General features: G+C 46.6%; 1 protein-coding gene across 1 annotated transcript; it reads left to right on the forward strand.

The window, feature by feature from the left end:
* The first annotated feature begins 1,058 nt into the window (after window positions 1–1,058).
* Window positions 1,059–19,216, forward strand: Cpt2 (carnitine palmitoyltransferase 2). The gene is made up of 5 exons (XM_041653180.1): window positions 1,059–1,374; window positions 7,788–7,868; window positions 9,959–10,065; window positions 15,155–16,459; window positions 18,628–19,216. The coding sequence occupies exons 1-5, from the start codon at window positions 1,223–1,225 to the stop codon at window positions 18,957–18,959; spliced, it is 1,977 nt and encodes a 658-aa protein (XP_041509114.1). The 5' UTR covers window positions 1,059–1,222; the 3' UTR covers window positions 18,960–19,216.
* Window positions 19,217–19,429: the final 213 nt, after the last annotated feature.

Below are 19,429 nucleotides of genomic sequence, written 5' to 3' on the forward strand. Positions count from 1 at the left end.
TGGCTCCACCTACCTACTTCTGGAGCAGACAAAGCTGCCTGGGATCTGTGGTGTCCTGGCCGAGGTCTGGAACAAAAGGAAGGCTGTGCTCCTGGGATAGATTTCTGCTTTCTGCTACCTCACTCTCCCTTTTTCCTGTAAAACGAACGGTAGCAGAACCAATTAATTCTTCAGCTACAGAGGAGATAGAGACCAAGGGGAGGGTATATGTTCCTTGTCTGTGACAGATGTTCAAACTGAGGACTCTTTGAGTCAAAGTTGGAAATTTCAGGATCCTCTCTTAAGGTGGGTTGAGCCTAGAAGACACCTAGAGCCAGAGAACTGGGGTTTCCTCTTGGAAGGGAGCTTGTTTTTGTTTTGTTGGGTTTTTTTTTTTCCTTTGAAAAATTAGAGCTGAAAAGGATGTTTATTTCCCGTTTCTGCACATTCTTTTTCCACCCTTCCGTTGTTTTAAGACAGGGTCTCATGTAGCCCAGGGTGGCTTCAAACTCTGTTTGAATGTAGCCTAGCTGAATGTAGCCTAGAACTCCTAATTTTCTGCCACTGCCTCTCACGCAGATAGCAGGCGAGCACCCCCCAATGCTTGGCTGAATAGTCTCTAAAACGCCGCCCAGCTGAGCGGGCAGGACAACCGAGCACAATTCCGAAGCCACTCAATTTGAAGACTCCAAGCTCGGGCAACACCACGTGGACCTAGTATGAACGAAATATTTTGCCTACCAAATTACATTGGTGAAATAAGTACAGCTATTCGGTAAATCTAGAACCGTGGGGAATGTGTTGATCGTGTTCTTAGGAGACATAAAGGTTTGGAATGTTCTCGGTCTCTGGAGATCAAGCCTTGACCAGTTTAGGTCTGCCAGATGAGAGGTTTCAGCGTTTCTTTTGCTCTGGCTCTGATTTCTATCCACTTCTGTGAAAGGAAAGGATTGCTTCCAAGCTGCCCCAGAACAAGAAGCCAGACTCGGTGTCTAGGGCCGGCTTCCAGCTCGGGTGGGCGGTGCCCGGTCGTGGGCGTGGCCACAATGTGGGCGGGCTCTGGGAGAGGGCAGCGTATTCGCGCCGCCTCCTGTCTGTGTCCGGAAGTGCCCGTGTGGGCAGAGGTGAACTAACTGGCCGTTAAGTCCCCGACACTGTGTCCCCGGCCTTGAGGGAAGCGGCCTGCTTGCTTAGGAACTCCCTCAGCCGCCGCGTTCCCGAGCCGCCGTTGCCGTACGGGACGATGATGCCGCGCCTCCTGCTGCGCGCCTGGCCCCGCGGCCCCGCGCCTGTTCTGGGAGCCCCTAGTCGGGCCCTGAGTGCCAGCTCGGGGCCTGCCGAGTACCTGCAGCACAGCATCGTGCCCACCATGCACTACCAGGATAGCCTGCCCAGGTGAGCCCAGCCTCCTGGCCCCCGCCACAGGCCTGACTCCTGGCACTTCGGACTTGCACTGAACTCTTCCTTCCTACCGCTTCCCCACCACCACCCCGCCCCCGCCGCCTCTACCTCCCGCCCTATAGGCAGTCACGTTCCCTGGTTTGGAAAGTCAGAGACTTTGAGAATTCTCTGGCTCAGAAGACTCAGAAACCTTAAGGTCCCCTCCGCAATTCTCCCGTCTACAAGTTTCATCTTAGATCCTACAAACTCCCTGGCCATTCATCTTTTAGACAGTTTTCCTGAGCCGCTCACACTTAACCGCCTAACAACTGGGTAGCGAATTCCTAACACTGGTCACCCTCAGGTCAGTTTCCACTATTCGCCTTCTTTGCCCCTTGCTGAGACCTCTCTGCCCACTCCTCTTCCAGTACCCTGAGCTACACCTTTATCAATTTCCACTCCCTATCTTGACTTCTAAGGTCAGCCCTAACCTAGAAACTTTCCATCCTCATGGACCCTTCCTCAGCACCCCTTTTGGACGGTCCCCAATACCTCATCCAGACTGCCTGACCTATCAAAACAGCCCCAATAAGTGTCCCTCTCCCCCATAGTCAGTACTTCCTTTAATCATCTGGTGTCGAGTTTCTTCTTTGATCTTTCAGCTATGATCTGGGTTGTCAGATCTACTCCAATAATAGGAATTGCCTTCACTCTAAGCCAAACCTAAACTGTCTTCTCTGCACTCACTGTTTATTTCCCCGAACCAAGCGCCAAACCTGTCTCAAAGTCGCTTCTCACTGCCCTTCTGGCCCAGCTGCCAGGGGTCCTCCTGTCCAGGAGCTGGAGGTCAGGGCTTCCTGCTCCATCCAGGAAAAGACAAGCATTGTCCCACGGTATTAGCCCCTGTTGTGGGGTTTGTGTTTTCCCCCACACCCAGCAGGTATTTGCCCGGGTGTCATCTGCCCACCACGCTGTCTCAGCAGAGCGTGCAGTGTGCAAGCATGTACGACAAACTGCAGCGAGGGTATCTTAACTCAGCAGGAGGCTGGGGGAATAAAAAGGGTCTTTGCAGTTGTGGGCTGAGGGGTGTGACCTGGCCTCTCCTGACCAGCCTCTGTGCACTGCACCAGTATGTAGGGGAAAGGTGAGGACTCGGGAGGGCTGGTTTTCATTGGCTGAGTCAGATAGTTCTGACTCTGAGGCCTGAGCCTCACCTAGGTTTAAGATCAGATGGATTGTTGGCAGATTGGAGTTGCAAAACTGTTAGGGATGTTCAATATAATTTAGTTCCGCCCACAGCACAAACATCTGTAAGGTCCTGGAAGTGTTACTAGTCAGGTGTAGTGGACAGTGCCTTTAATCCCAGCACTCAGAAAGTGGAGGCCGGCTGAGCTCAAGGCCAGCCTGATCTATATAGAGAGTTCCAGGACAGAGAGAGGTACATAGTGAGAACCTGTCTTGAAAAAAAAATTAAAAACCCACAAAACTCAAAAGAACACATTATTACTACTCCCCTCTCCCTCCCCCATGAGCAAGCAGCCAAACTTCCTGGTGCCTCATGGAGAGTGGAGTTAGAGGAGATGCTTTCTGTGTTAGCAATTCTGGGCTAGTAAAATGCATTCTCTTTGACTGTCACACTTGGCAAGGAACCCTGCCCTTGACCTCTGGTGGAACTTTGTTTCAGATTCCGTAACTGCCACAGTCATCTGTGAGTCTTTGGACTGTTCAGAGGCCCTTGAGATACAATGCCAGGGATGGGGGTCATTGTCACTCGCCTGTCACTGCTTCCTCTGGCCTCACTCACCTTGGACTCTTTCTAGTAGGGGCCCTTGGATTATCATTTGCTTGGTTTCTTCGAGTGTTGTTGGTTTTTTTTTTTTTTTTTTTTTTTTTTTTTTGGTTTTTCGAGACAGGGTTTCTCTGTGGTTTTGGAGCCTGTCCTGGATCTAGCTCTTGTAGACCAGGCTGGTCTCGAACTCACAGAGATCCGCCTGGCTCTGCCTCCCGAGTGCTGGGATTAAAGGCGTGCGCCACCACCGCCCGGCTGGTTTTGTTGTTTCTGTATCTACTAAGTTGTCTGTAACTTATGGCTCAGTGGTTGAGAGTGCATGCTGCTCTTCCAGAGGACCCGAGTTCGACTCCCAGCATCCACATCCAGCAGCTCCCACCTGCCTGTATTAGATCTACAGTTGATCCATAACAAATGCCCGTTTTCTGTCGCTTTTCTTTTAACCATCTCCAGTGATAGCAGGCGTTCAGCACAAGATGGGCAGAGAGGCAGGAGAGGCGGGGTTTACCTGGCCACTAGGGTAACGTGTAGAAAATAATTTGTGAGCCCCAAAGGCATGTCTTCCAGGCCAGTCTTCTTGACTTCCAGAATAACTTTACTCCTAACTGAGTCTTGAGAACACTGTCCCGGCTATAACTAGGTCCCGTATGCAGGGAAGGCCTTAGAGCTGAGTTCCTGTAGGAGGAATGCCAACGTCCCTGCTCTTGGGAGGCAGACCAGGTTTGAGAGCAGGTGACTCGGTACCTTCCCCAGGAAGAAAATCTGCTTAGCATTTTCCCTTCACCTTTATTCGGGAAAACGACTATTATATGGGGCTAGGGTGGAACAGGACAACACTAAGATAAAATTGCTACGAGTATCTCTCCAGGCCCTGGCTTTACCTCTTCTGAGGCCCGGTGATTCACCCACAGGAGCCAAAGGAACTGCTGTGTACTGGCAGCCACTGGTGTTTCTTGAGCAGTGTGGAGGAAACCAGGGTGGTACCTGGAGACCAAAGTGCTCTCCATCTTGATTGTGTTGCCGGAAGAATGGTTGGTGAACACTCTATAAAAAGAAAATTGTTATAATAAGGATCTTTGTACATGTTGTGGAAAGTCCAGTTAAACTGGCTCAGGTAACCCGAGATCCATGAGCTCATACAGACTCAAGGATCCACACGGTGCAGTTCTGCCTTGCTGACCTCTCCATTTGTGTGACTTCATTCTCAAGCAGGTTTCCTCCTCAGGGTTGCACAGAGGCAGCCAGCACGTGAGCCATAGCTTACACCCAAACCTCTTTCAGGAGGCCGTAAATCCACACTCAGGGTGGGTCTTCCCACTGCACTTAACCAGACTAAGAAAATTCCTCACAGGCGTGCCTGAAGACCAGCTCAACTCAGACAGTTTCTCATTGAGATTACTCCCTTGTGACTCGAATGTGTCAAGTTGACAATTAAAAACAGTCATTATGAGCTGGGGGTGGTGGCGCACGCCTTTAATCCCAGCCCTCTGGAGGCAGGGGCAGTTGGATCACTGTGCGTTCGAGGCCAGTCTGGTCTACAAAGCGAGATCCAGGACAACCAGGGATATTACACAGAGAAACCCTATATTGGAAAGAAAAAAAATGGGTTCTGGGGGCTCAAACTCGTGTCCTCACGCTTGTTAAGCAAGCAGTTTCTTGACTGAGTCATCTTGCCAGTCCAGAATTCACTGTTTCCAAGTATATAATTTTTGGCATACTCATAGCATTGCATGACCATCACCACTGTCGAATTCATTTCTTCACCCTTCCCCCTCAAACTCTGCCATTAATTTGACACATCCCACCCTGCCTGACACCCACTGTATCTCTTGATTGTCCTTCTGGAGGGTGACTTAATGTTCGAAATCAGGATTGTTGACTGTCAACATTCATACGTTTTCCAGCATGCCATGTTATGTCTAAAGAGAATAAACACAGTTGCCAAGAGCATGCTGCTCTCAGTTTCACTCTTATTCCTGCCTGGAGGATCTGTAAAGACTGAAATGGTTCAGTTAGAGTAATAAACGGTTGGGATATATACAGTCCAGAGAAGACATGAATGTTTAGGGTGAGGGGAGATGGGGGAAGAAAGATAGATGATGTCAAAACCCCTGGGATTAGGGGACAGAGTTTTTAACTGTATCTTCTATATGATAACCATTTCAAGCATCCATTACTGGTCTCACAGTCTGGTGAGGAGAAAAATAAGTAAGAAACGCCACTAAACTAAAAAAATAAAACTACTTATTTGTGTGTGTAAACACAAGTGCACGCCTGTGCTACATGGGCATTCCTGTGCTGTGGTGGTTATGCGGAGGTCAGAGGACAATTGCAGGTCCCTGAGGATCAAATCCCGCTCAGGCGTGGCGGTAGATGCCTTTACTCACTGCGCTCTTCCTGGCTCCTGCCACTAAATCTGGTAGAGGTAAACCCAGGAGAGTAGGTTCCTCTTCTGGGAGGAGGCTATTCTTGAGAGACTAACTTTGTTATAATACTGTTTGAAGTGGCATGGTTCTGCACTTGGGAGACCGAGGCAGGAGGGTTGTCGTGAGTTAAAACAGCAATGAAGCAGGTTTGGTCTTTTGTGGACCCTGTGTTGCTACCTGACCTTCAAGAGTCTAGTTTTCTGCCAGGTGCAGGGGTGCACACCTTTAATCTTGGCACTTGGAGGCAGAGGCAGGTGGATCTCTGTGAGTTCTAGGCCGCCTAGGGCTATATGGTGAGATCCTGACTCTGAATAATAAGAAAAGTCAGGCCTTCTCAGACTCCCCAGCCTGTAGAGTGTCAGAAGTTTCTCTTTGTAAATGACATCACATCGCCTTGTATTGCTGTAACAGCATAAAGCAGACTAAGGCTGGGTGGAAGAGAAAGTAATAAGCTAATTCATCCAACTTAAGCTTATCAAAAGCCTTTCCTGTGTTGGCCCATGTACCAGTAGTGATCAGGGAAGAAATTCTACAGGAAGAATTCCAAGTGGAAAGGGTCTTCTCTCTAAGATAGCATTACCAGGTTGATGACTTCATACTTAAGGACACCATGCTAGCAGCTGGCCTGGCCCTGGCGAGAGTGTTTATTCAGTGCAGAAACCGGCAGATGTTCCAAGTCAGGGTCTATCCCAGGAGCACTCCTGGAGCAAGCCCAAACAAGTCTCTCTTCCTCTAATTTATTTTGCTTAGGACTTTCATCACAGCAACAAAAAGCTCCTATATTATGCAATTAGTAACTCAAAATAGTCATTACTCTGAAAATGTCCTTATTGCGCTGAAGAAAGTTCAGTCAGGCCAGAATTGAAAGAATTGATCATTCAGAAGTTTTTATTAAGGGTTGTTTTTAAGAAATCACTGCTGTCTTTGATTTTCCTTAAAAAGAAGGAAAAGCTTTCCTTAATACCGCTGGTGTTAAAGCCTAAGCAATATAAGTAGTACATTTTGTAGCTATGAGCAGTTGAGGTGGTATTTGGAACTTCCTGTAAAAGTCAGTGCCTGAATGGTTACTTGGAGTATCTAAGTTCATAATGGATATAATAATTTGTATTCGTTTTTGTTATTAAGTTGTAGGTAAACATGCATTCAAAAATAATTGAATGCAGTGTAATATATCATAAATCGAGCTATGCTTCGTGGACAATGGTTCAGTTTTCCTGAATGACTGATACAGTTCAGTATTTTATATATAAACATAACTGTTAATCTCATCTTGGTAGAAGTAAAGTAAGTTATTATTGTGTTAATAAAACTATTGAAATGGGGGAGAAGAGGCCGTGCTGTCTGCTCTTCATTTCACCATGGACCAGTATCCTCGCCATCATAGCCATAACTGGGGACTGCTAGTGAGTGAGGCAGCAGGGGTCGCCCTTGCTGCTGCTTGAGAACATAGTGATTCCTGATTGGATGCCGGTGTTGGGCATGGCACAGTGGTGGAGTTTCTACCTTTCGATGTATGTAGCCTCCATACTGGACTGAGACAGGGATTCTCCGTGTCACCCTAGCTGTCCTAGAACTCTGTATATAGTCTAGGCTGGCCTTGAACTCAAAGATCTGCCTGCCTCTGTCTCCCAGGTGCTGGGATTAAAAGGATGAGCCACCATGCCCAGCGTTTTTTTCTCTTTTAATTCTGTCTTGTGAAATGCACAAGAATGTTTTACAAGTAAAGCTTCTTTTCTTTGCATCCTGGGTGGTAGGGAATGTATGTGCCATCAAGGGTAGGTTTTAGTGCTGTACACACAGTGTTAGCAGTTACTATAGCCATGACCCAGAAACAGGAATGCTTGGGAAGCCTCTTTCCCATTTTGCATCTGTTATTATCACTAAAATATTTTACAGTACTTAGAATAGACTTGACCGTTGATGCAGTGGTAAACTCCTCAGTTCTGTTATTGCTCGTTTATTTACTGGGTGCTGGGGGTCAACTTAGGACCTCATGCTTGCTAGGGAAGTGCTCGACCACTGACCCGTGTCCCAGCCCATCCATCAGTTTTGTCTTCTTATTTACTGGCTTTTCCTTTTTGGTTTTTTGTTTATTTGTTTGTTTGTTTTTAAGGGAAATGAATTTCTCAGTACCTGCTTTACTAGTTGGCTTGTATCGCTTCTTGGTGTCTTCCCATACTGTCAGCCTCACACTGACTTTGCTTTCCCCCCAGGCTGCCCATCCCCAAACTTGAAGACACCATGAGAAGATACCTCAGTGCACAGAAGCCTCTCCTGGATGACAGCCAGTTCAGGTAAACACTGAGGATCCCGGGAACCATTTATAGCAGGCAGCATTCATGGGAGGCTAGCAAGTAGTGGTCACAGACCAAACTTCAAGGGACCTCTGTGACCTGACAAGACCTCCAGAACCTAGAACCTGGTTTATGTATTTGCAAGTTCAGGAACTGGGTCTTCATTCACAAAGGCCTAAGCAAGCTGGGGTGAGAGCCCCTCTAACTAGACTCAGCAGGAGGTGGCTTATAAGATCGAGTGGCATGTTTGTGATTTATCTTGGAAGGCATATCTGCCAAGCTGGCTGGTACTGATCATATACAAAGGGGCCTGTGTGCTGGGGAGGAAGGTCCGTAAAAGACTGCATGGTGGATCAGAGCCTGCTTGCTGAAGACGTTTACTGCACCCCAAGCCTACCCTTTTAGAACCTCAGAATGTGACCTTATATGGAAATCAGTTTGTTGAAGATGTACTTAGTTTAAATGAGTTTCTTCTGGGATTGGGCAAGTCTCTAATCCAACCAGCTGATATAAGAGGCGAACCAGTGACAGCCATGAAGGACTCAGGTAGAGATTGGAGTATTGTGTTCACAAGCCAAGAACAGCAAGGATTGTTCCCAACACCAGAAGTCAAGAGCAGGGCCTGGAACAGATTCTGTTCCGTGGTCTGCAGAGAGAACACCATCTTATTGACACCTTGGTTTTGTGCTTCCAGCCTCCAGGACTCCCAGAGAATAAAACCCTAGGGTTTTCTGTTTGTTTTTGTTGTTGTTTGATTAAGGGTCTTTGTACATAGCCCTGGATGTCCTGAACTCACTGTGTAGACCAGGCTGGTCTTGAACTCACAGAGGTCTGCCTGCCTCTGCCTCCAGAGTTCTGGTATCAAAGGTGTGCACCAACACGTGTGGTAAAATCCTATTGTTGGAGTGTTCTTAGGAAGCCAGCATGGCATGGACTCTGAAGCGAACCTTAGGCATTGTTAGAATGTGGACCGCAGCGAAGCCTCGTAGCCTAGTATGATCGGTGCTGTTTTCCACACTGGGAATTTTCTGAGATTACTGGTATGGTCTTTAGAGTCACAGAGCCCTTGACTGCACAGTGAAAGAAACGGATGAATTGTTCATAGTCTAGCCTCTGCTTTGAAATCATCGCCTACCGTTTCTCTTAACGTGGCTTCCAGTTACTGCATCATGTTTTCCTCTACCCTAAGTCCTAAGCTCTATGGCTTTTAAGTCCTTGAGATGGCATCATTATCTCTCTTTTATGCAGGTAGAAACTGAGACCTGGAGAGATTAGGTAACTTGTCTAAAGTCTCCCAGTTTGAATGTGGTAAAGCTGGGGCTCAAACTTGGCTCCTTCTGACCCCAAAGCTTTTCCCCATGCCACACCACCTCCTTGTGGACAGGTGGCTTTAGGAGGGACATTTTGAAAGGAAACGTCTCAGTTCAGGACCCCCAAAGCCAAGTTCTTACCACCAAGGAGATTTATTTGCCCCAGAAGGACAAAGGGCAGGGAATAAGAGACCAAGACAGGAGGTAGAGGATGAGGGAAAAGGGAAAGGGGACAAGGGAGAGGGGCAGAGGGACAAAGGACTGCCTCTGCATAGAGAGGAGACAGATGTGGCACACAGGAAAATGGCAGTTTATACGAGGAAAAGGGAAAACCCCGTGTTAGGATGTGATGTTTAATTTTAACTGGGCATGTTGATTAGGTGAACCAAAGGAGGCTTTTGATAACTGGACTTGAATACTTTGATAGCTGGACCTTTGTGGTCAGCCTCAGGAGAAGGAAGTGGCTAAATTAGGGAATAGACCTTAGGGTCTAGCTTTAGGAGTGTCATCTAAGGGTTCTCAGCAAGGCAGAGGGAGTGAGGGAGAAGGACAAGGCCTGTCAGAGCCACGTGTTGGAGAGGGCTAGTGTTCTTCACTTTTGATCTTCCCGGTTCCCTAGGTGTGTTCACCTTAGACTGATCTGTGTTCTCCTCAGAAACTTCCTTATCTATTCCCAGGTTCTGGGATATTCTGTTGGGGACCCAGACTGTGAATTCCTGGCCAGGAACCCGAAAATCATGTATTCCCCACTGGTTTTATCTCTTTTCTTGGACATTGCAGGAAAACAGAAGAATTTTGTAAGAGTTTTGAAAACGGCGTTGGGAAGGAACTGCATGAGCATCTGCTTGCCCAGGACAAGCAGAATAAGCACACCAGCTACATCTCAGGTGAGTAGGGAACGGGGCACCATCGGGCCACAGAGGCATCTTCTCAGCTCCTCCCCTTCCTGAAGTATGTGGAGGGAGGCCCTGTGTGTGGTTAAGATGGTGCTGGCTGGCGTCCATGCTCAAGACCAGCGGCTTGTCTTCGCTCTACTGAGGGTTGAGACAGAACTTAATTGGGTCTTTGCCCTGAAAACGATGAGAGTCAGTCCTGTTGTCTGTTCCTTCCCTGGCCTACCTGTCCCCTAAAGCCTCATCTCAGTAACTCTCTGATGCAAATCATGCTTCAGCCAACCCGCCTGCCCCTGGCTCCCAGAACTCCAGCACTCTTCCGCCATGTTGTTCTTGTTCATTACATTTTGTTACTGGCAGACACTTCCTTTGTGGTCCAGGCTGGTTTTTGAAACCAAAGTTCTCTTTGTCCTCCGTTTAAAATTAGTGGTGTCCACCCTTATTCTTACATGTTTTTAAAATTTAGGTGTTTTTTTTTTAATTAAAAAATGTTTTATTGGCTGAATGGTGGTAGTGCATGTCTTGTCTTTAATTCCCGCACTTGGGAGGCAGAGGCAAGTGGGTTCAAGGCGGGTCTGATCTACAGAGCTAGTTCCAGGACACACACACACACACACACACACACACACACACACACACACACAAAACCAAACCTGTCTCGAGAAAACAAAAAGGAAAAGAAAAAAAAAGAGATTTTTATTGTTTTTGAGATCCAGGTTATAATCCTTTTTGTAATCCAAGTTGGCCTCTGCTTTGAGTAGCTGTCATAATGTAGTTTCTTAAAAATTATACATTTGTTTATTTTTGGTGAGGGTTTGTGTGCCCCAGCATGCTTGTGGAGGTGAGAGGGCAGATTCCAGAAGCGAAATCTCTCCTCCTACCATGTGGGCGCCAAGGGCCATTTCGACTGCTAGGCTTGAGAGCAAGCTCTTTACCCACTGAGCCATTTTCTTGGCACATCGTTTATAATTTATCTAGTACACACATACAGTTTGAAGAACCAAATAGGAGGCTAGAGAGATGGCTTAGCAGTTATGAGCTCTTACTGCTCTTGTACAGGAACTGGGTTTGGTTATGATTATCCATGTGAGGCAGCTGACAGCTACTCGTAGCCCTAGTCCCGGGGGACCCAACCCCTTCTTCTGACCTCCTTGGGTTTCTGCACACGTTTGGTGCACACATACGGATGCAGACTCATGGGTTCCTGCACATGTATGGTGCACACATATGAATACAGACTCACATGCGTATACAGTTTTTTAAAAAATCAGATTGTGCTATCAGTCTTGTTGGGATAAGCAGCAGCTGCCTGACTCCCTCTAATTTATTACTTTTCACTTGACTATTGATTTATTGATTGACACAGGATGTAGCCCAAGCTGACCTTGGATTTATGATCCCCTGCTTCTGCCTCCTGAGGACTGGACGTCAATACATCCAGCTTTAATTCTTCAGATCCTTATATCTCTACATTATACACTAGGCTGTTTCTTGACATCCCATTAACAAAGGTTAGACTCCAGCAATCATTTACACACGCGGGCTCCCTTACCCTCATCTGCACAATATAGTTACAAGTTTGGTCACCTCTGTATCTTTGTTCCTGCTGGCATAATCCTGTATGTGCTGTTGTTGTCTGGTCATGCGGCCCACTAGGACTGTTTTTCCTTTGCCAACTTCTCATTTCTCTGGTTTATAATGATCTCATACTTTAGTTTTCTGTCTTTCCTTTTCCTTTCTTTTTTCCCTTTTTCTTTTACTTTTTGTTTTGGTTTTTCGAAACAGGGTTTCTCTGTGTAGCCCTGACTGTCCTGGAACTAGCTCTGTAGACCAGGCTGGCCTTGAACTCACAGAGATCCGCCTGCTTCTGCCTCCTGAGAGCTGGGATTGAAGGGTGTTTAGTTTTCTATATGCTTCATTTATCTCTTGACTCCTCCCAAGCTGTCAGACTGTCTTCTGTGTGCACGAGAGCACCCTCACTTTCTATCAACTTTAATCTTTTTATTTTTTTTTTGTTTTTGTTTTTTGAGACAGGGTTTCTCTATGTGTAGTGCTGGCTGTTCTGGAACTTGCTCCTGTAGACCAGGCTAGCCTCCAATTCAAAGAAAACCACCTGCCTCTGCCTCCCAAATGCTGGGATTAAAGGCATGCGCCAGCCACCTTTGCCCAGCTACTTTAATCTTATTGGAGTCTGTTCCTGGACTTCTAGATTGTTCCATCAGATCTGTGAACTCTCGGCCTGTGGTGAAGCTGCATTCTAAGCCTCTTTTTCATTTTTTATCTTTTTATTTTGTTTATCTTTACCATTAGCCGTGACATCTATGCAGCCTTTTCCCGTGTTGGAACTCTGGTCTCTTGGACCTCATATTTTCCTTTTTTGATTTTTCTTTCACTGTTTTCGAGCACTTTGCCTTCTGGTACCAGAACACAGAAGGCAAAGTCTTAGAGCTGCTGGAGTGCTTGACTGATGGACACGCTTTGGCTGGGCTGGAAATGGATTTTGAAAGCTGTTTTCCACTGTCTTTTAGCTTCCGTTGTTGCTGTTAATGAGTCTGATGCTATTCAGAGCTTGAGCCTTTGGCTATTTTTCTTCTGTGTCTCTGGAAGCTCCTAGAATTTTTTTTTGTCCCCAGAGTTCTGAAATTTCACATAATGTATTTGTTGTATGTCTATTCCTACTCATTTGTGCTGTCACTGACTGAAACCTATTATGGAAATTCAAGTTCTTCTATTTTGGGATAGTGTGTTGTTTTCTATATTTTATTTTTTCTCTTCTATTTAAAGCCTCTTTCTGTTTTTTTCTGTTTTTTTTTTCCTCTTTCTGTGCTGATTTAGAGGTACATGTTCTGAGCCTGGTTCTCTCCTTTTCTTATTTCGCTAATATTTTTCATCTCTTATTCATTTGTTCTACTGTCTTACAAGTTTATTTTATCTTCCAACTTTTCTGTTGAATTTCTATTTCTTCTCTCCCCTTCACTTCTCGCTTCTGCTCCACCAATTCTTTTTGGTTAGTATTTTTAAAAAACATTTTAATAGTTATCGTGTGTGTGTGTGTGTGTGTGTGTGTGCGCGCGCGCGCGTGCGCGCACATCCAGATGCCATAGGAGTTGGTACTCTCCTACAACATGGGTCCATGCAGGTCATCAGGTATGGCAGCAGGTGGTCTTACCAAGTCCTTGGTGAAGATTTCTGTTTTAAAGTTTATTTTTATATTTTTTTTTAAAGTTTTCTACCCTTATCATAATCTCTTTCCTCCAAGTTCATTTCCCCTCTTGCTTGCCTCTTTCTTTAGATGCTACATCACCTTTCCTTGTCTCACAGATGAGTGAGCTGTTATCTGGGGGAGGGTGGGACTGCTCAGTTTAGACTGTACTGTTTGTGGTTCAGCTGATGTCTTGGGTGTCTCTAGTAGTCATGCCTGACTAGATTCCCCAGGGAATCTGTGAGCTCAGTTTTGTGTCTCCCAGTTTATCTGTATGGAGAGAGCAAAGTCTGTATTCTGCAAGAGTGAGGCGGGAATCACCGCGTGGTTGGCAGAGATATAAGGACAGCATTTCAGCCAGGTCCTCTGGAAGGCCTGCTGTGTAAACTGGATGGTTTCTTGTCTTGCCAGTGTGAGACTGACTTTCTTACATCTGTTTGGGGCATTTCCAGATGTCTAGACATCCTTTCAGCCTGGCTTTCCTCATTCTCTTGACCTTAATGTTGGCTTGTTTGAGTTTTGTAATACTAACTACCCAGAAGGCTGAAGAACTGCAAATTTGAGTCAGCCATGGCAAGAGGGAGACCCTGTCTAGGTCCATAAAAAAGATACACACAGAATAACAGTTGTTTTTTTGTGGGTTTTTTGTTTGTTTGTTTTGTTTTAAACAGGGTTTCTTTGTGTAACCCTGACTGTCCTGGAAACTAGCTCTGTAGAGCAGGCTGGCCTTGAACTTGAAGAGATTTGAAGAGATTCACCTGCCTCTGCCTCCCCTGTGCTAGGATTAAAGGTATGTACCACCACTGCCCAGCTAACATTTGCTTTTGAGGGTGTGGGAATTGGAGCTCTCACATAGGCCTCATGGGTATTCCTCAAAAAAGCCAGGCATGGTGGCACACACCTTTAATCCCAGCACTTGGGAGGTAAAGGCAGGTGGATCTCTGTAAATTCAAGGCCAGCCTGGTCTACATAGTGAATTCCAGAACAGCTAGAGCTATGTAGAGAGACCCTATCTCAAAAAAAAATTAAAAGTAAAATAAAATAAGAAATTAAAAAGGCTTAGCAGAGCCTAACCTAGCTTATATATCCTTAAAAGAAATGAGAGCAGGGGCCCGAAGAGATGGCTCAGTATCTAAGAGCACTGGTTGCTCTTCTAGAGGACCCAGGTTCCATTCCCAGCACCCACATGGCAGCTCACTACTGTCTGTTACTTCAGTTCCAGGGGATCTGATACCTTCACACCGATGCACATAAAATAAAATTAAATAAATTATTAAAAAAGAAATGAGAACATATGTCCCCACAAAAACTTGATTATAAAAGTTCATAGGAATAGCATGCTTAACTACGTGATGAAAAGCATCCAGATGTCCATTAACTGATGAATGGATAAGCAAAAGGTGCCATAGCCATATGATTTAGCGTTACTCAGTAGTAAAGGTGCCATTGCCATATGATGGAGCGTTACTCAGTAGTAAAGGTGCCATTGCCATATGATGGAGCGTTACTCAGTAGTAAAGGTGCCATTGCCATATGATGGAGCGTTACTCAGTAGTAAAGGTGCCATTGCCATATGATGGAGCGTTACTCAGTAGTAAAGGTGCCATTGCCATATGATGGAGCGTTACTCAGTAGTAAAAGGAGAAGAACCGATGCAGCTACAGCCTGGGTGAGCCTCAGACCATTACGAAGAGTGACAGAATCCGGATGCCTAAGACCTTGTGTTGTGCGATCCTCTAATCTTTCACACCTTGTTGTGCAACCAAATGCAATCGCCTGCTTGAAGTTGGTTTGTTTCCTCTACCTGAGCTGGAATTCTTTTCTTTCTTAAATTTTACTTTTGGGGGTTGCCTTAGCCTTTTATGTTTTCTCTTTTTTCAGGCCCCTGGTTTGATATGTATTTAACTGCTCGAGACTCTATTGTTTTAAACTTTAATCCATTTATGGCCTTCAATCCGGACCCGAAGTCTGAGTATAACGACCAGCTCACCCGGGCAACCAACATGACTGTGTCCGCTGTCCGGTTTCTGAAGACACTTCGGGCTGGCCTTCTAGAGCCAGAAGTATTCCACTTGAACCCTGCCAAAAGTGACACCGATACCTTCAAAAGACTCATACGTTTTGTTCCTTCCTCCCTGTCCTGGTATGGAGCCTACCTGGTCAATGCGTATCCCTTGGATATGTCCCAGTATTTTCGGCTTTTCAATTCAACTCGTTTACCCAAACCCAGCCGTGATGAACTCTTTACTGATGCAAAGGCCAGACACCTCCTGGTCCTAAGAAAAGGAAACTTCTATGTCTTTGATGTCCTCGATCAAGATGGGAACATTGTGAGCCCCTCAGAAATTCAGGCACATCTAAAATACATTCTCTCAGACAATAGCCCTGTGCCTGAGTTCCCCCTGGCATATCTGACCAGTGAGAACCGAGATGTCTGGGCAGAGCTCAGACAGAAGCTGGTGCATGGTGGCAACGAGGAAACTCTGAAGAAAGTGGACTCTGCTGTGTTCTGCCTCTGCCTAGATGACTTCCCGGTGAAGGACGTTACCCATTTGTCTCACACCATGCTGCATGGTGATGGCACAAACCGCTGGTTTGATAAGTCCTTTAACCTCATCGTAGCCAAGGATGGCACTGCCGCCATCAACTTTGAGCATGCGTGGGGGGATGGTGTAGCGGTGCTTCGGTTTTTCAATGAAGTGTTCAAAGACAGCACTCAGACCCCTGCCATCACCCCCCGGAGCCAGCCAGCCGCCACCAACTCCTCTGTGTCTGTGCAGAAACTCAGCTTTAAGCTGAACGATGCTGTGAAGGCTGGCATCACCACCGCCAAGGAAAAGTTTGATGCCACCATGAAAACCCTCACCATTGACTCCATTCAGTTTCATAGGGGTGGCAAGGAATTCTTGAAGAAACAGAAGCTGAGCCCTGACGCGGTGGCCCAGTTGGCCTTCCAGATGGCTTTCCTGCGACAATATGGCCAGACAGTGGCTACCTATGAGTCCTGTAGCACCGCAGCCTTCAAGCACGGCCGCACCGAGACCATCCGCCCAGCCTCCGTCTTCACGAAGAGGTGCTCCGAAGCGTTTGTCAAGCAGCCCTCCAAGCACAGTGTGGGCGAGCTTCAGCGCATGGTGGCAGAGTGCTCCAAATACCACGGCCAGCTGACCAAGGAAGCAGCCATGGGTGAGGCATGGGCAGGGAGCACACTGGGTCTTGTTGCCCTCTGTGAGCCTTGCTAATATTCCACCTGCAGCTGATCGCTACCCTTCACTTGGTTCAGTCCACTTCTCAGCTCCCAAAATGTGTTTGGTTTGTTTGTTTTCCTACCCTAGCTAGGTCTGAACAGCCAGAGCAACCACTAGGGATCAGAATCTGCTTCAGAGCAGCTATGGAGAACTTTCTCCCCATTTCAGGTCACTTTCAGCTGTTGTTCTCCTGCCCCTTCCTGGTCATGGATGCATTTTTGGCAGTTTAGGGTTTCTAAGTCTGCCCTCTTACTTCACCTCAGCTGCAGTGTTGGCTCTGTAAATAGGTCATCTTAGAAGCTCATCACAATTTTTTCTAAAGATTTATTTATTATGTATACAACATTCTGCCTCCATGTATGCCCGCATGCCAGAAGAGGGCGCCAGATCTCATTACAGATGGTTGTGAGCCACCATGTGGTTGCTGGGAATTGAACTCAGGACCTCGGGAAGAGCAGCCGGTGCTCATAGCCATTGAGCCGTCTCTCCAGGCCCACTCATCACAGTTTTAAGGTCAAGAATTAAGGTCCTGGAGAGGATCTCATAGCCTAGTCCTGTTCTGTAGCCCTTAACAAAGCCCTGAGACTAAGAGGCACCCAAAACATCTGGTTATTCTCCATTTTGAAATCAGGAAGCTAAGCCATTGGCCCAGTGTTATACAAGGCTGAGATCAAAACCCCGGCTAGATGCTTTTTCCACTTTGTTCGCCCCACTTAGTCTTTTACATGGGAACTTTGAGTTTTACCCCAGTTTTCTCTGCGCCACCCCCCCACCCCGTGTATCTGTGTGCATATGTGTTGTTGAAGAACAAACCCAGTATGTGTGTGTGTGTTTGTGTATATGTGTTTGTGTATTGTGTATGTGGGTGTGTATGTGAGTGTATTGTGTATGTGCGTGTATATGGGTATATTTGTGTGTGTGTGTAGTGTACCACGCCTGTCTGCGCTCTATGCGCTACCATACAGTTCATTAACCAGGCAAGGGGCTGGAGATTGAAACACACAAAGACACACAGACAGAGAGACATGGATCATCCTTGAAACAGGAATGCCCGAAGAGTGCCCCTTTATTGTGTACCAGAGCCGCTTATATAGGGATCCTTAACTGATAGCCACGCTCCAGTCAAACCCACCAGAAACCACTCTCCAGCCATCAGGAACTTCTGAGGGTCTCGTGCTCAGAGCAGCTGCAAGCATTACAAGTTGTTTACCAGAAATTCAGGATCTGGGGGGTTTATAGCTCCTAACATGGGCGTATTGTGTATGTGTGTATGTAGGTGTATTGTATATGTGTGTGTGTGTGTGTGTGTGCATGTGTGTTGTTGAGAAATGAACCTAGGGCCTTACCCATTGAGCTTTGTTTCAGTTGTGAAGTCTGTTGTTCTCTTCATGTCTCTCCTACCGTCTTGGCTGATTCAGTCTTTTTGTTTATTTTCTTAGATTTATTACTTTATATGTGTGAGTGTTTTGCTTGCATGTATGCATGTGCACCATGTACATTCCTGATGTCTGTGGAAGTCAGAAGAGAGAGTTACAGGCAGTTAAGAGCCACCATGTGCATTCTGAGACTTGAACCTGGGTCCTCTGCAAGAGCAAATTCTCAACAGGGCCAATGCTCCAGCCCTTGTTTGTTTTTTGAGACAGGGCCTCTCTATGTAGTCCTGGCTGTCCTGGAACTAACTTACTATGTATAACAGGCTGGCCTTGAACTCACATAGATCTTCCTGCCTCTGTCTCCTGAATGTTGGGATATTAGAGGTGTGTGGTGTGTGTCCCCACGCATGGCCTTTTGTCTGTTTTTAAAACATGGTTTTTGCCATGTTGTCCATGCCACCCTCGAACTTGCAATCCTCCTACGTCAGCTTCCCAGGTTCTGGGATCCCAGGCGTGTAACAAATCAGTGTTTTAGCATCATGCTTTCACTTAGGCTCGTAGTTAGCCTGTCTATTGACAGCTGAGAATATAGTTTTTAGGCATTCAGGAGTGATCTGCCCTATGCTGGTCACTCTTTTGTGTGAAAATGGTTCCTGCCGTGGTGGGGGCTTTGCTTCTGTCCTCTTCACTGGGGAGAGTCTAAGGCTTTGGCTTTCCATTTTGTCTCCGACAGGCCAGGGCTTTGACCGACACTTGTTTGCTCTACGGTATCTGGCAACAGCCAGAGGGATCACCTTACCCGATTTGTACCTGGATCCTGCATACGGGCGGATAAACCACAACATCCTGTCCACGAGTACTCTGAACAGCCCCGCAGTGAGCATTGGTGGCTTCGCCCCTGTGGTCCCTGATGGCTTTGGCATCGCATATCTTGTTCATGATGACTGGATGGGCTGCAATGTCTCCTCCTACTCAGGACGCAATGCCCGGGAGTTCCTCCACTGTGTCCAGAAGTGCTTAGAAGACGTGTTCGACACCTTAGAAGGCAAGGCCATCAAAACTTAGCTTCTCGGTGGGTGAAAAGCCTCCATTCTTCCTCATCATGAACATGAACATAGCCGGTAGGTACTATTTTGTGTCTAACAAAGCCAGTACCAAGGTGCTTAAACAGTCAGTGCTGCAAGTATGTGCTGGAAGATTCCAGCTGAAGATCATGAGAGATTATTGCCACTTAAAGCCCTTTGTTCAGGAGACAAGGTTTGGAAAACTAACTCATGTGTATTTATTGTTTAAACAGAAATAAAATTCAGTTGTTGCTTGGAGATACGATTCCATTTTTTCTCTCCCACCTTGTTTCCTAATTCCTCAAAGAACTTTGCAGTAGCATGATCAGTGGCCTGGGGACCCCAGCCTTGGGGTGGCATGGGTCCTGATTATCTGTAAGCTTGCTCCAGTCTCTGGGGTGCAGTCTGTTTGAATGCACTGCTTCCTAAGGCGTGGACTAACCTGCTGCTCCTGGCAGGCCAGCTGCAATA

The sequence above is a fragment of the Microtus oregoni genome, unplaced genomic scaffold, assembly GCF_018167655.1.
Source record: "Microtus oregoni isolate MIOR12 unplaced genomic scaffold, Mior012 000005F_ref0000423, whole genome shotgun sequence".
NCBI lineage: Eukaryota > Metazoa > Chordata > Mammalia > Rodentia > Cricetidae > Microtus > Microtus oregoni.